The following is a 15,958-nucleotide window of genomic DNA, read 5'->3' as shown; positions in this document are numbered from 1 at the left end:
TGTGTGTGCATGTGTGAGAGTCAGGGTGCGTTATCAGTGCAAGCCAGCTGTGACTTCATACACTTTCATGCCTCTGAGTGACTAGTAGCACAGTCTCGCCAACCACTCCTGCTATGAACACACGCAACAGGGAAGGTAAGGCACCCTCTCCTGACCATAACAAGACCATAACACCTTTCAGTATGACCATAACTTTACTGTTTTATTAGGCAGCCTCAGTGTATGATTAGAGAATGGTCTCAGATGTCTGAATAACCTGTCAAAGATACGTTTTTCTTCCAGCGGTAGTTGTAGAGAACAACTACTGTGGTGTATAATTGAATTTTGTAACACTTCTTATGTTTGATGCTTATTTACAAAAGGCCTCACTCCACCCTATCTGAGATACCTACCGCAGCCCTCATCCTCCACATACAACAACCGTTCTGCCAGTCACATTCTGTTAAAGGTCCCCAAAGCATACACATCCCTGGGTCGCTGCTCTTTCCAGTTCGCTGCAGCTAGCGACTGGAACGAGCTGCAAAAAACACTCAAACTGGACAGTTTTATCTCCATCTCTTCATTCAAAGACTCAATCATGGACACTCTTACTGACAGTTGTGGCTGCTTCATGCGATGTGTTGTCTCTACCTTCTTGCCCTTTGTGCTGTTGTCTGTGCCCAATAATGTTTGTACCATGTATTGTGCTGCTGCCATGTTGTGTTGCTACCATGTTGTTTTCATGTTGGGTTCCTACCTTGCTGTGTTGTCGTGTGTTGATGCCATGCTATGTTGTTGTCTTAGGTCTCTCTTTATGTAGTGTTGTCTCTCTTGCTGTGATGAGTGTTTGGTCCTATATTTATATATTTTTTAATCCCAGCCCCCGTCCCTGCAGGAGGCCTTTTGCCTTTTGGTAGGCTGTCATGGTAAATAAGAATTTATTCTTAACTGACTTGTCTAGTTAAATAAAGGTTAAATCAAAAATAAATAAAATAAAAATGTTAAGGGGTCCTTATTACAGTGTAATTACAACAAGTATTGTAATTAATTGTAATAATTCATATTTACACTTTAATAACAACATGTAAACTGGTGGTAATCGCTGTCTGTAATTACAGATGGAATGCTTCTTACCATGCTTGTTACAAATGTGAACGTTTCTGATAGCATCCCAACGCACCATATTTCACCCTGCACAAACCACATGATAAGTGTTAGCCAATTGAAAACCATTGACACAAGATCTGGAGTCTGATTGACACAACTCTGCAATAAAGATCTGGAGTCTGATGCCCAGGCCCAATGGCACAAACGGTTCACGTCAAAAAATACTTTAAATTGTTAAATCCTTTAATGGTGAATTTGACAATGGGTCAATTACTTTAACCACCAATTAAACATTTTTAGACACATTCATTTAACAGTTATGGTTAAAATTGTGACAATCATTCCTGCTTGCCAAATATTAAGCCTATTAAGCTTGGTTTAATAATGGTTTATAAATGCACTTAAAATGGTCATAAGACCATCATGTAACCTTGCAAGGGTTTCACTGTTGAGGAACATTCTCAATTTTGGATGGGATGCATTGGTGCAATCATTTATTTATCCCAGAATTAAGGCATAATGTCGAAATCTGCACATCTGCGCAACACGTTCGAAATAAAGAAGATATCGAATGTGCCTACACGTGTTGACGCTGACATCATGTACCAGTGTGCAAAGAACGGGCGGAAAAGGTCAGTGTGCAAAATCCAGACATTATCGATTGCTGCGAAAGTGTTGTAGGTCAAAAACGTCATCACAGGAATGAGAAAGTAAGTTTTCCATGCAATTTGTTTAGTCTTTTTGCATAATTGAATTCTGCTGGACGTTTTAGCATACCGGTAGGTAGTTAGCTAGCTAAGCTAACTGTAGCTAGCTAACTTTAGCTATTTAGCTAGCAAACGTTAACTGGCGTTTTTGTTGGGCTAGTTACCATCTACAGAATATACTTTCCATGTAATCTGTTGATTTTTTCTGGATTAGCTAGCATGCTAGCTAGCTAGTTTTCTAACATTGGCTGTACCTAAAGCTGTCAAATATGATATAGTCGCTGGCAAATAATATTTGCCAGCGACTATATCATATTTGACAGCTTTAGGTACAGCCAATGTTAGAAAACTAGCTAGCTAGCATGCTAGCTAATCCAGAAAAAATCATAGACCAAATATGCTATAGTCGGTACTCGCAAGCTAACTAGCTAGCTAACGTTAGCTGGGATCGATGGTCTTATCGTCCCTAAACCACCTTCTCAGGGTATCTGTACCCCCAAGGGTATTACCTGAGCTACTTGTGTCAACACAAACACTATTACTGCTTGCTGGATAACAGAACAACTATCTAGGTAGCAGCTAGGTCTAGCTAGCTGTTTGCCTAAACTATAGAAATCATGATGATGATAACTAGGGGTAATGTATAGTGTCTATGCTAAATTGTCATACATTCATTTTCTCTACCACAGGTCTCAGACTCCAGGATGGGAAAATGCTTACAAAAAGAAACTGATGAAGACAGTCAGATACATCGGTGGTCCTCTGTTGTCCTCTGTAGCTCAGCTGGTAGAGCACGGCGCTTGTAACGCCATGGTAGTGGGTTCGATCCCCGGGACCACCCATACACAAAAAAATGTATGCACGCATGACTGTAAGTCGCTTTGGATAAAAGCGTCTGCTAAATGGCATATTATTATTTATATTATATACAGAGTTGTCGATTTCCATTGTTACTTGTAATGTTAAAAAGGAAGAAAAAGACAATCCCATTTTTCTAAATTAGCTAGTTATCTAGGCTATTCGCCATACTAGAGGCTACAGATTTGAGTCACCACTAGAATAGTTATTTTTATGTTATTGAGTTATTGAGTGTTTAATCTAATTAATCAATTGATTCATCTAACAATACAAATCAATTTCTTATTTTGTAAGAAATGTAAGGTATTTTACATGTTGCAATAAAGTTGACCAAACTAGAAGCTCATCTTTTGTTTGTAGGCATTTTCACTTGGTAATGAGTAATAAGTCATTATATAGAAATTGCTCATAGGTAACTATAAAGTTACACTTAACTTTAAATAGCAAAGTCCTGTGTAACAACTAGCGACAACCGTGTACTTATGCAGATATTACAGATATGTACTCTGTGGTGTATTACTGTGTTGATTTTCTGACTTGGATGGCGCTTTCAGAAGATGATGATTAGTTTGTCAGAATGGGTAACGTACTTTGTAGGTACACAATAATTACAAGTAAGTACACCTCAATATATACTTCATTTTAACTAGCTAAATCCGGTGATACACCTAGTAATTACATTGTATTTATGCAGATATTACATGTACTCTCTGGTGTACTTGTGGGTTTAACCTCTCACTTGGATGGCAAGGAGGTTCAGGTTGTCATAATGGGTAACGAATACATTCATTGTAAGTATTTTTTAACATTATAATCTGGGATGACACCCATATGGTAGACCCCAGTCAGTGAGGTTGACCTATATCTGATCTGTTTTTGTAAACTCAACCAAGTTAACACAGATGGTACACTTTTTTTTGGGAAAGTGCTAGCAACAATATTGAGTGGAGATTTTGAAGAGTAGGTAATTCTAGCCTATTGAGCCTCCAACCTTTAATCTCGGACACCCAGCACATCTGTCCACAAGGGGTTACAACCTTGTGATAGTTATTACTGAATCAGATGCAGTGGAGAAGAAATAAAACACTAAATTGGTGAATTTAGTGGAAACTTGCCCATTTGTAACAAGCATGGTAACAAGCATTTGTTGAAACACCTCTGTAATTACAGACTGCAATTACCACCAGTTACATGTTGTTATTACAGTGTAACTATGAGTTAGTAAAATTAACTACAATACTTGTTACAGTGTAATTACACTGTAATAAGGACCCATTAAAATGTTGTGTTACCCTGAATTGTTATTAAGATCAAAGGTTAGATGTCATTTTCAAATCCTCAAAATAGACATTACACAGTAGTAACTCATTCTTCTGTGCATGGTTAGATGTTAGTTATGTTTATAATATTAGGTAAACACAAACTCCAACTTTAACTGTTACATGGAGAGAGGCAAGGTGATCTGCCTGACCCTGCAACACTGTCCCAAGTTGTGAAACCTCACTGTCCCTATTTTCTCACTAGTTATTTTACTTAACAAGGGCACTATTACAGTGTTGTTAATCATCACTTTATTTCAAGAATTCAAACTAGCGCCTCTGGCACCCGCTCTCCGGAAATATGTATTCCTTTGCGTTGTTATCTCCCTTGCTTGGAATGACACGTTCTCTTTTAATGACTCATTTCTCACACTAAAATGATATCTGCATCCCTCACATGGCAAAGACATCCACAGACATGAGTTGGAATTGTTTTCCCTCCACCATTTCAATATGACATGTCCCTCCCTCTCTCTCTCCAGAGTTGGCAGTAATGATGAGGGGGTTCATGCCATGTGTGACCCCACTCCTGGGTCTTCTCCTCCTCTTGTTGACCCCAGGGAGGGTTCAAGGGTCATCAGGCTGTCCCCTGTACTGCTCCTGTCATGGTGCTCAGGTAGACTGCAGCGGCCATGCCCTCACCACCTCCTCCTTACCCTCCCGCTTCCCTCCTGCCACCACCGAGCTCCGTCTCCACGACAACCAGCTGACCACGCTCCCCAACGGCCTTCTGGACTTCCTCTCTTCCCTCCACTCTTTGTCTCTCCATGGAAACCCCTGGGCATGTGACTGCGGCGTGCTCTACCTGCGTGCCTGGCTGCTCCGACAACCTACCAACTACACTGGCCACAGCAACATCACCTGCAATTCCCCTCCCCGCCTGCGAGGGAGGCTGGTGGTCTACCTGGCTGAGGAGGAGGTGCTGGAGTCCTGTCACTACTGGTACTGTGACTTGGCACTGGCCTCCCAGGTGTGTCTGTTTGTGTTTGTGGTGGTGCAGGCGGGGCTGCTGGCTGCTGTGGTCGTGTTCCTGAGGAGGTTTGAGAGGCTGTCCCGTGAGGCCCGGAGGACCACAGAGGAGAGCTTTACTGGGGGGGAGGGGCTTATGTGTAATGAGTGAGGAGGGAGAAGATGGAGAGGAGACACTTGAAGGGGGCAAGCTGGTGAGCAATAAAATGATGGAGGCCTTTCAGGTCTGTGGTAACAAAATAATGAGAATGAGGACAAAAGTACTTGTTAGGTTCACTGGAGACTGAGATTCCAGAGAGACTCACAGGACAACAAATGAGGCTAAATCAAAGTGGTTTTGCATCTATTTTCTGAGACTTAGAATGTGTTTATTGGTTTCATTAGTCAGTAACGCTGTTAGAATAATATATCATGCTATGACTCAATTGTACATAGAATTTAACATTTAATTTACATTTAACAATGCTGTATTGTATAATTGTTTTAAAACTGCTATTTGTAATTTATTTAGATAGCAATAATAAAACAAACAACTGTAAATGGGTGCATTTGTAAAGGTTTTGGATGTATATATACTGAACAAAAATATAAACGCAACATGCAACAATTTCAAAGATTTTACTGAGTTACAGTTCATATAAGGAAATCAGTCAATTGAAATAAATTCATTAGGCCGTAATCTATGGATTTCACATGACTGGGAATACAGATATGCATCTGTTGGTCACAGATACCTTAAAAAAAAAGATCAAAAAACCAGTCAGTATCTGGCGTGACCACCATTTGCCTCATGCAGCGCAACACATCTCCTTTGCATAGAGTTGATCAGGCTGTTGATTGTGGCCTGTTGAATGTTGTCCCACTCCTCTTCAATGGCTGTGCGAACTTCCTGGATATTGACGGGAACTGGAACATGCTGTCGTACACATTGATCCAGAGCATCCCAAACATGCTCAACGGTGCAATGGGTGACATGTCTGGTGAGCATGCAGGCCATGGAAGAACTGGGACATTTTCAGCTTCCAGGAATTGTGTACAAATCCTTGCGATATGGGGCCGTGCATTATCATGCTGAAGCATGAGGTGATGGCAGCGGATGAATGGCACGACAATGGGCCTCAGGATCTCGTCACGGTATCTGCATTCAAATTGGCATCGATAAAATACAATTATGTTCGTTGTCCATAGTTTATGCCTGCCCATACCATAACCCCACCACCACCATGGGGCGCTCTGTCTACAACGTTGACATCAGCAAACCGCTCGCCCACACAACACCATACGTGGTCTGCGGTTGTGAGGCCGGTTGGACGTACTGCCAAATTCTCTAAAACGACGTTGGAGGCAGCTTATGGTAGAGAAATTAACATTAGATTCTCTGGCAACAGCTCTGGTGGACATTCCTGCAGTCAGCATGACAACTGCATGCTCACTCAAAACTTGAGATTGTGTTGTGTAACAAAACTGCACATTTTAGAGTGGCCTTTTATTGTCCCCGGCACAAGGTGCACCTGTGTAATGATCATGTTGTTTAATCAGCTTCTTGATATGCCACACCTGTCAGGTGGATGGATTATCTTGGCAAAGGAGAAATGCTCACTAACAAGGATGTAAACTAATTGGTGCCCCAAATTTGAGAGAAATAAGCTTTTTGTGCGTATGGAAAATTTCGGGGATCTTTTATTTCAGCTCATGAAACATGGGACCAACACTTTACATGTTGCGTTTATATTTTTGTTCAGTATAAATCAAATGTGATGGTGAATCAGCAGAATTTATATTTCTTTGTAAAACATGTTTGTGTTTATGTATTTTGATACAGCACATTAGCTATTGGCTATTTTCATTATATAACATTCCTAATCCAGCCAATTAAAAATTATATTGGAAATATGTTTGTGCATTTTCATTCCAGTCGATATAGAAGCTTGTCTAATTGCCTGCAATGACATCCGTTTTTTTGACCTAATAACTACAGCCAGAACCATGTATTTCTACTGTATACATGGTTTTGACTACAGTAGGCTATTCCATATACTTCCACACAGTGCAGTTTAGTACACCATCATACACATACACAGTTTAGCTTTGTCATAATAGCTATTGTTTATCAGTTCCATCACATAAAACTGAAACATTCACTGGATCATTCAAAGACATTGTAATCCATAAAGAAATAGCTTGCGGAATAAAGTTTTAAGGAAGGAACTTTCATACTCTGCCTGTGTCGGTGTCGGAACACAATGATTCATGTTGTTTACACGTGAGATCCAGTGGAAAATTAAGCCTAACAGGGTGGACATGTATGAGTGGGACATACACACTAACTACATGAAACATGGACGAATAGATTAAAAGGAGTGTTTATATTTATTTAGCTTTGCAACATAGTTTTCCCACCCAAAACATGACACTTCCTAAATGTGGGGTCATCGTAGGAAGGGGTTGTTTTCTTAAATGGATAATTACAACAAAACTAACAGGGTGGAAGGTGATAACAGGGACACAGAAAATCTGAAATAATATAATAATAAATACAATAATCATGAAAAAAAACTTTATTGATGAAAGAGACTTTAACTAGGACTATAAAATAATTAAGAAAGATTTTAAACATTGTATTATTTTATGGCTTATATTTATTGTGGAAGTTGATAAATAACACCTGGGGACATCGCAAAAACGCCTACATCCACAGGCAAAAAGTGTTTAAAATGCATAAAATTCCCTTTCGGGATCCACATTTTGGTATTTTTAAGGTAAAGGACACATGGCCTTATATTTATAGCCTTTTGGAATCCACATTTTACACTTAATAAGAACTGATATTTCCTGGGGACAGAAAAGGCACCACATTGTAGGAATGACCCAGCTAGCTGTTTAGGCTCTTCCTACCAGTTGTATATGTTGAAAACCAGTTAGCAACGCATTAGTACCAAGTACCAACATACAGTATTTAAATGAGAACTTGTAGCAATCACTGCTCTGTCAATGCTATGCTCTTTTGTGCGATACATAGAGTTCCTGTCTGTTGAGTGCTGTGAGATGGGGCGACTGAGGAAAAGGCACAACTGGAAGGGACAGAACCAGGATGTTTCCAAAGAAACAGCCCCTGACCAAGAAACAAAGGAAACAGCTGCATAAAGTCCTGGAGGTCAAAGAGAAGAAAGCCAAGGTAACATGCTACATCTGCCTTCTCCGAGCCAGACCAGCCCAGTTTCAGTTGAAGTATAATTATGAGCTGTGTCATTGGAAATAGTTCTGCCCATAAAACACAAACTCCGCTATTCATCATCATCTCCCTCCTTTGATCCCCAGAGAGCAGACATCCTGACCAAGCTGGCCGAGGTGCAGCTGCCTGACTGAACTAAAGCTGCTTTACACCACCTCAAAACTGGGCATAGGAGACAAGCAGTACCAGACCTAACAGTAAGGCAATGGGACTGTGCCATGCCATTGTAGCAGCAGCATTTGGTTTAGTAATGCTTTCCATATGCTCAGGTGGGCAGATGAACAGTGAGTAGATTAGTTGGACTGATGATCTACTGTAGGCTTGTTTATGATCCTCTGTGGTGTTGTTTCTCTCTCAGGACTGCTGATGAGCTAGATGACGGAGCCTCAGGGCCCAGGATCATCAGCCTGCGTGGAGCCAACAGGAAACGAAGAGCATGGGAATAGGAGGAAAAGGAGAAGAGTAGTGGTTTGGACTCATCATCTGATGAAGAGGTGGATGATGGAGAATGGAGGGTTGGAGGCCACTGATGTCTCTGAATCTAAAGAGCTGGCCTCCTCCTGTCAGGAGATTGAGGTGGAGGAGGTGAAAAAGGAAAAGAAAGAAGAGAAAAGGGAGGAGAGGAGAGAGGAGTCAGGCCCAGGCCCCCAGTAAAAAGGAGGAGAGGAGAGAGGAGTCAGGCCTAGGTCCCCAGTAAAAAGGAGGAGAGGAGAGAGGAGTCAGGCCCAGGCCCCCAGTAAAAAGGAGGAGAGGAGAGAGGAGTCAGGCCCAGGCCCCCAGTAAAAAGGAGGAGAGGAGAGAGGAGTCAGGCCCCAGTAAAAAGGAGGAGAGGAGAGAGGAGTCAGGCCCCCAGTAAAAAGGAGGAGAGGAGAGAGGAGTCAGGCCCCCCAGTAAACTTTCTAGCTGCAACCGATCTACGTTTTTGTTTTCCATTTGTTTTGTCTGTATTGTATACACCTGGTTCCCATCACGTTAATTTGTTTCCCTATTTAACCCTCTGGTTCCCTCTTGGTGTTGTGCGTGATTGTTCTTTGTTTGGTGTTTATACTGCTGTGAGCTGTTGTATTTCCCTGTGTGGAAATTAGATTTGTTGTTTTTTCGAGTAAAGTTTGTCTATTACTCAGTTCTGTGTCCTGCGCCTGACTCCGTTCTACCGCTGCACACTGACACCTGACACGTCTGAAGCTGCCATTGCTGGCCGAGGAGCAGGTGATCATGGAGGCAGTAAGAAAAAACAGCTATGTAGTTCTGTGTGGAGAGACAGGAAGTGGTAAAACCACCCAGGTACCCCAGTTCCTATATGAGGCTTGATACTCCAGGTAACACACACAAACTCCTTCGTCTAATCCACCACTGTCTTTTTGTACATTTATTTGGAAGCCTCCTTTCACTCCACTAATATCATCATAATATCATCACTCTCCTTACCCCTCTCCCTCCTGTTTCTCTCCAGTGGAGTCATTGGTGTGACAGAGCCTAGGAGAGTTGCAGCTGTCAGTGGCCAAAGAGATGAACCTGTCCACATGGTACACACACAACAAAATGGTTAGTGTGTGGATTTCGTCTCCATTTGTGTTTGGTTCGGGTCTGTTGTTAGGGTGGTGTCGTACCAGATCCGTTATGAAGGGATCGTGACCAGTGACACCAAGATCAAATTGTTGAAGGAGATTCAGAAGGTAATCCCTCTATCTCTCTCCTTACTTTCCATCCTTCCCTTCACTTGTTCTGTTCGTCCCTCTCCCTACCTATTTTCACCCCTATCCTTCTCCGTCTTTATTGTATGACCCCATTCTATCAGTCTTTTTGCCTCAGTTACTCATGCTCTGTAAAGCTACGTCCTAAATGGCAGTCTTTATACTGCACTACTTTTGACCAGAGCCCTAAGTAGTTTACAACTATTTCCTATATAGTGCACTACTTTTGACCAGGACCCGTGGTGCACTACTGTATATAGGGTACCATTTGAGACACAGCCTCCGAGATGAGGAAGTTTAAGAAAGCCAAACAGAAGAAGAATGTGGTACATACTACATCCCCTCCCTTTGCTGAGGCGCTGGTGGCAGCAGAACAGTTACTGGTTTCACTGGGAGCACTGGAGGAGCCGCCACGCACCGGACGGTAAGAGGTTAAACCTGACTCACCCTACCTCACCCCCCCACCTCACCCTTCAGATCCCCTACCACATCCTCCACTCAACCTACCTCACGTATCTCTGTAATCCCCCAGGCTCCCCTCCTGCAACCAACCAACCCACACACCAATCCATCTCTCTCTCTCTGCTGTAGGGTCAAGGAGATGGAGCAAGTGCGTTTGAAGTGTCCCATCTGCCCCCTGGGCAGGGCAATGGCGTCGTTCCCCATTGCGCCGCGCTACGCTAAGATGCTAGCGCTAGGGAAGAAGCAGGAATGTCTGCCTTACGTCATCACTGTGGTGGCTGCCATGACAGTCCGGGAGATCTTTGAGTATCTGGACAGGTGGGGGCCAGGGCAGACATATAGGAAATGTGTGGTTATGGGATTATTCTGAAAAAATGTGTGGTTATGGGATTATTCTGAAATACGTAAACAGATTAGAAAAACATGTATTGCCAATCAAACACAGGATTTTGGTTTCATGGCTTCCAGTGGTGGTCGGTGCCGTTTAAGATGAGGAAGAAAACATTTTTTTTATGAGCATGGCTTTATTTCTATTACAGCATATTAGTCCCATGGGGCGGCGCACAATTGGCCCAGCGTCGTCTAGGGTAGGGGAGGGAATGGCTGGCAGGGGATGTAGCTCAGTTTGTAGAGCATGGCGTTTGCAACGCCAGGGTTGTGGGTTCGATTCCCACGGGGGGTATGAAAAAAGTAATGTATGCACTAACTGCAAGTCGCTCTGGATAAGAGCGTCTGCTAAATGACTTAAATGTAAATGTAAATGTAGTCCCCTGTAGCTCAGTTGGTAGAGCATGGCGCTTGCAACGCCAGGGTTGTGGGTTCGTTTCCCACAGGGGGCCAGTATGAAAATGTATGCACTCACTAACTGTAAGTCGCTCTGGATAAGAGCATCTGCTAAATGACTTAAATGTAAATGTAGTCCCCTGTAGCTCAGTTGGTAGAGCATGGCGCTTGCAACGCCAGGGTTGTGGGTTCGTTTCCCACAGGGGGCCAGTATGAAAATGTATGCACTCACTAACTGTAAGTCGCTCTGGATAAGAGCATCTGCTAAATGACTAAAATGTAAAATGATGACTGTCATTCATATTCCATTCACCCAGCTCAATGTAACATCGATAGGTTTAGGCTACTACATGATACTCACATTTTCCTTATACCCATCATGAGGTCGAGAGAAAAATGTGAGTTATCCAGACAGTGACACATTCAATACCGCCTTGCACACTCTTGCCTGCATCTAGCTGATCTAGGGTGTAATCATTAGTCGAACAATTGCAAACGAGAGTTTCTATTGGACAAATTTACATTTACATTTTAGTCATTTAGCAGACGCTGTTATCCAGAGCGACAGGTATGTTGATCACTGTTTCGTTCTGTTTGCTTCCGTTTAAGATTTTTTTTTTTATACAGAATCGGCAGAATGAATACACCCATGATCACTGCAAATACAGTTCCCTTTCATAGCAGCCACATACAAACAGCATGATCATTTGCTCGTTGTATAATTCCTTCTCGCATCTATGCACTCTCCTCCTCTCACCTTTTCACTTCGCTTGTGGACTTCAGTGCACAATACAACAGCTGTCTGTGACCAGCCAAAAAAAACTTCCCAAGCCAAACCTTCATACCATAACCGCTAACTGCTACACACAGCCTACATCGTTGTCACCTAACATCATAGTCAACATAGCTAGCTACTAGAACTAACGTGTTAATAAACCCCCTACAATCATGCTGTAGAGTGTACAGCAAGCAGTTTAGCAGTTACACCGGCAGGCCCCGGTGGCAATAAATTAATAAAACCAAAAGCTTACCTTAATAATAATATGCCATTTAGCAGACGTTTTTATCCAAAGCGACTTACAGTCATGTGCGCATACATTTTTACGTATGGGTGGTCCCGGGGATCGAACCCACTACCCTGGTGTTACAAGCGCCATGCTCTACCAATTGAGCTTCAGAGGACCACCACCTTGACTTGGAAGAGTTCGTGTTGGATAGCCATATACAGCTAGCTAACATAGCATCCCTCTCTGTTTGAGCTGGGTGTTTCAGTAGGCTACACTGGCTAGCTGCATTCGCTAGCTAGGTAAGTGAAAGTAAAAATAAATACTACAAAATCTCTCTCTCTCGCTTCTCCTTCATTTTTGAAGAAATTAATTTGTTCAAAACTGTTGAACTATTGTCTTTCTCTCTTTGAGTCAACTACTCACCACATTGTATGTACTGCAGTGCTAGCTAGCTGTAGCTTATGCTTTCAGTACTAGATTCATTCTTTGATCCTTTGATTGGGTCGACAACATGTCAGTTCATACTACAAGTGCTCTGATAGGTTGGAAGTTGTCATAATTATTGTTTAAGTCTGTGGAAGGGGCTGAGAAACATGAGCCTCCTAGGTTTTGTATTGAAGTCAATGTACCCAGAGGAGTACAGAAGCTAGCTGTCCTCCGGCTACACCATGGTGCTACCCTACAGAGTGCTGCGGAGGCTACTGTAGACCTTCATTGCAAAACAGTGTGTTTTAATCAATTATTTGGTGACGTGAATGTATTTAGTATAGTTTTATCTAAAAAGGATAACTTTTATATTGTTTCAGTATTTTTATAAAATTCAGTGAGGAGGATGGTCCTCCCCTTCCTTCGGAGGAGGAGCCTCCACTGATGGCTTCATTTTGAAATGCATATTTAAATAAGATCCTTTGCATCTCTCCACTCTCTCTCTCCACCATCTCTATTGGTCTCCTCTCTCTCTCCACTATTGTCCCCTGGCCCAGACCTGCTGGAAGTGAGGATGAAAGCTCCAGGATGGCCCAGCGTCGAGCCCGGCTGGTCCAGATGAGGAGGCTGTCAGCTGGGCAGGGAGCCTCTCTAGTGCTGGGGGACCTTGTGGTCCTGCTGGGTAAGGCTGGAGTGTGTGTGCATGATTGTGTAGTGTTGTTTCCCTTTGTGTGTGCACTGTACTGCTTGTGTATGTATGCCTGTGTTATGGTTTACCTCAGGTGCTGTGGGTGTGTGTGAGTTTGCCGGCTGCACTCCTAAGTACTGAGGTACAAAGCCATGCTGGAGACCAGATGACTTAGAGGACAGCTCACCAACGCAGGTACACACACACACACACACACACACACACACACACACACACACACACACACACACACACACACACACACACACACACACACACACACACAGACTCACACTGTCCTCTCCACAGTGAACTAAGTGTGTCCAGAGGTAGGTGTGTTTGTGGACTGTAAGATGGCTCTGCCCACTGAGAGCCAGGTGGTGTGTTTACGTCAGATAGTGCTGGCGGGACTGGGAAACCACCTGGCCAGACGGGTACAGCAAGATGAACTACTAGACCCAAAATGGAGGAATGGATACAAGGTGAGTTCACCTATTAAATTAGATTATCCTCAGTGATCAGAGAGGAGGTTTATGTTTATGGTTGTGTGTTACTTAGTCCCATTTCTGATCCTGCTTGTTGATAGTGTTGTTTTTGAGTTGTGTTAACCCTTTAGATGTCTCTCACTCTCTCTTTCTCTGTTTCAGACCCCACTCCTGGATGAGCCTGTCTACATCCACCCCTCCTCAGCCCTGTTTAAAACCCTGCCTCAGTTTGTGGCCTATCAGGAGGTCTTGGAGGCCACCAAGATGTACATGAGAGGTAGGTGAAACTCTACCACTGATATGGTACAGTTTAATGTAATCAGTATTCCATTATGCCAACAGCTGTTAACTGGAGACTGGTCTCTCTCAGGTGTGTCAGCGGTAGAACCAGAGTGGGTTCCCCAGCTCCTCACCCAGTACTGCCATTTTGGCAATTTTTCGGGCCTTCCTCTGACACAGCCTGATATAAAGGTCCTAGATGGCAGGGTGCTAGGCCCTAGTGATGTACTGGGCCGTCCACACCACCCTCTTTAGCGCTTTGCAGTCTAGGGCGGTGCAGTTGCCATACCAAGCGGTGATGCAGCCAGTCAAGATGCTCTCAATGGTGCAGCTGTAGAACTTCTTCAGGATCTGAAGGCCCATGCCAAATCCTTTCAGCCTCCAAGGGAGAAGAGGCACTGTCGTGCCCTCTGCACGACTGTGCGGGTGTGTGTGGACCATGTTAGGTCCTTAGCAGTGGAGGCTGCTGAGGGGAGAAAAGCTCATAATAATGGCCGGAACGGAGCAAATGGAATGGCATCAAACACCTGGAAACCATGTGTTTGATGTACTTGATACCATTCCACTTATTCCGCTCCAGTCATTACCACAAGCCCGTACTCCCCAATTAAGGTGCCACCAACCTCCTGTGGTACTTAGTGATGTGGACTGAGGAACTTGAAGCTCTCGACCCACTCCACGACAGCCCTTGTTTGCTGTAGTCCAGCTCCTTTGTCTACTCCCTCACACTACACAATATACCACATAGGAGGGTCTGTGTTGATGCTAAATGTTGTTGTTCCTCTGTCTGTCAGGCTCCAGCCCAGGACTGAGGCTCTGCTGGGAGCTCTGGTGTCAAAGAGAGTGGACTACAGAGACACACTGCTCTCAGCCTGGAAGAACAATGACAAATGTACTTGTGTCTGAGAGACTGTCATGTCTATGAGAGAGACTATGTCAGATACAGAGGTACATAATGATTGGCACCCTTGATAAAGATGAGCAAAAAAGACTGTATAAAATAAATAATACCGATACTGAGCTATATTGTATGCAAAAAAATTGGGAAATTATATTATTTTATTTTATAGTAATACAATTGCTCAGAGAAATAGATTGGGTTATTGTCTTCATGGAAGATCCACTTGCGGCCAAGTGTCAGCCTCATGGCAGAGGCAACCAGGTTTTTTGGCTAAAATGTCCTGGTACTGGGTAAAGTTTATGATGCCGTTGACCTTAACAAGGGCCACAGGACCAGTGGAAGCAAAATAGCCCCTTAACATCAAAGATCCACCACCATATTTTTGACCGTAGGTATGAGGTACTTTTCTGCATTTGCTTCTGTTTTTCAACACCAAACCCACCACTGGTGTGCTTGGCCAAAGAGCTCTGTTTTCATGTCATCTGACAATAGCACTGGTTCCAATCCAAGTGGCAATGCCGTTTATTAAACTCCAGCCGGTGCTAAAAACCTGGTTGCCTCTACCAGCCATAAACCTGGTTGCCTCTGCCAGGAGGCTGACACTTGGCCGCAAGTGGATCTTCCAGCTAGACAACAACCCTAAGCACTAATCAAAATCCACAAAGAAATGGTTAATCGACAACAAAATCTAAATGTTGCCATCAGTCTCTGGACATGAACCCCATTGAAAACCTGTGGTTTGAATTGAAGAGGACAGTCCATAAGAGCAGACGAAAGATATCAAGGATCTAGAAAGATTCTGTATGGAGGAATGGTCTAAGATCCCTCCCAATGTGTTCTCCAATCTCATAAAACATTTTAGAAAAAGTCTCCATGTCGTTATCCTTCGCAAGGGAAGGGTGAAAGAGTATTGAAAACGGGTGCTAATATTTTTTTTATCACTTGTTAAACAAAAGCTCTTTCTCTGAGATTGTATTAGAATAAAATAATATAATTTCCCTTTTTTTTGCATACAATTTAGCTCAGTATTTGTATTATTTGTTTTATACAGTCTTTTTTACT

The 15,958-nt window shown here is 43.1% G+C and overlaps 1 protein-coding gene across 3 annotated transcripts; it reads left to right on the top strand.

The window, feature by feature from the left end:
* The first annotated feature begins 60 nt into the window (after positions 1–60).
* LOC311141571 (platelet glycoprotein Ib beta chain-like) lies at positions 61–9,509 on the top strand. 3 transcript variants are annotated; one of them, XR_014614233.1, is made up of 4 exons: positions 117–135; positions 7,959–8,114; positions 8,258–8,368; positions 8,530–9,509. XR_014614233.1 is itself a non-coding variant. In XM_084176940.1 (2 exons), the coding sequence occupies exons 1-2, from the start codon at positions 114–116 to the stop codon at positions 5,088–5,090; spliced, it is 660 nt and encodes a 219-aa protein (XP_084033066.1). In that variant the 5' UTR covers positions 61–113; the 3' UTR covers positions 5,091–6,991. The 3 variants fall into 3 exon arrangements, 2 of the variants coding, with proteins under 2 accessions (XP_084033066.1, XP_084033067.1); XM_084176940.1 differs by lacking the exons at positions 7,959–8,114; positions 8,258–8,368; positions 8,530–9,509 and adding an exon at positions 4,453–6,991 and having other exon boundaries at positions 61–135; XM_084176941.1 differs by lacking the exons at positions 117–135; positions 7,959–8,114; positions 8,258–8,368; positions 8,530–9,509 and adding exons at positions 818–905; positions 4,453–6,991.
* The last annotated feature ends 6,449 nt before the right edge of the window (positions 9,510–15,958 follow it).

This window comes from Coregonus lavaretus (genome assembly GCF_964263955.1).
Source record: "Coregonus lavaretus genome assembly, chromosome: 14".
Lineage (NCBI taxonomy): Eukaryota > Metazoa > Chordata > Actinopteri > Salmoniformes > Salmonidae > Coregonus > Coregonus lavaretus.
This window is presented reverse-complemented; position numbering and strand designations above follow the sequence as displayed.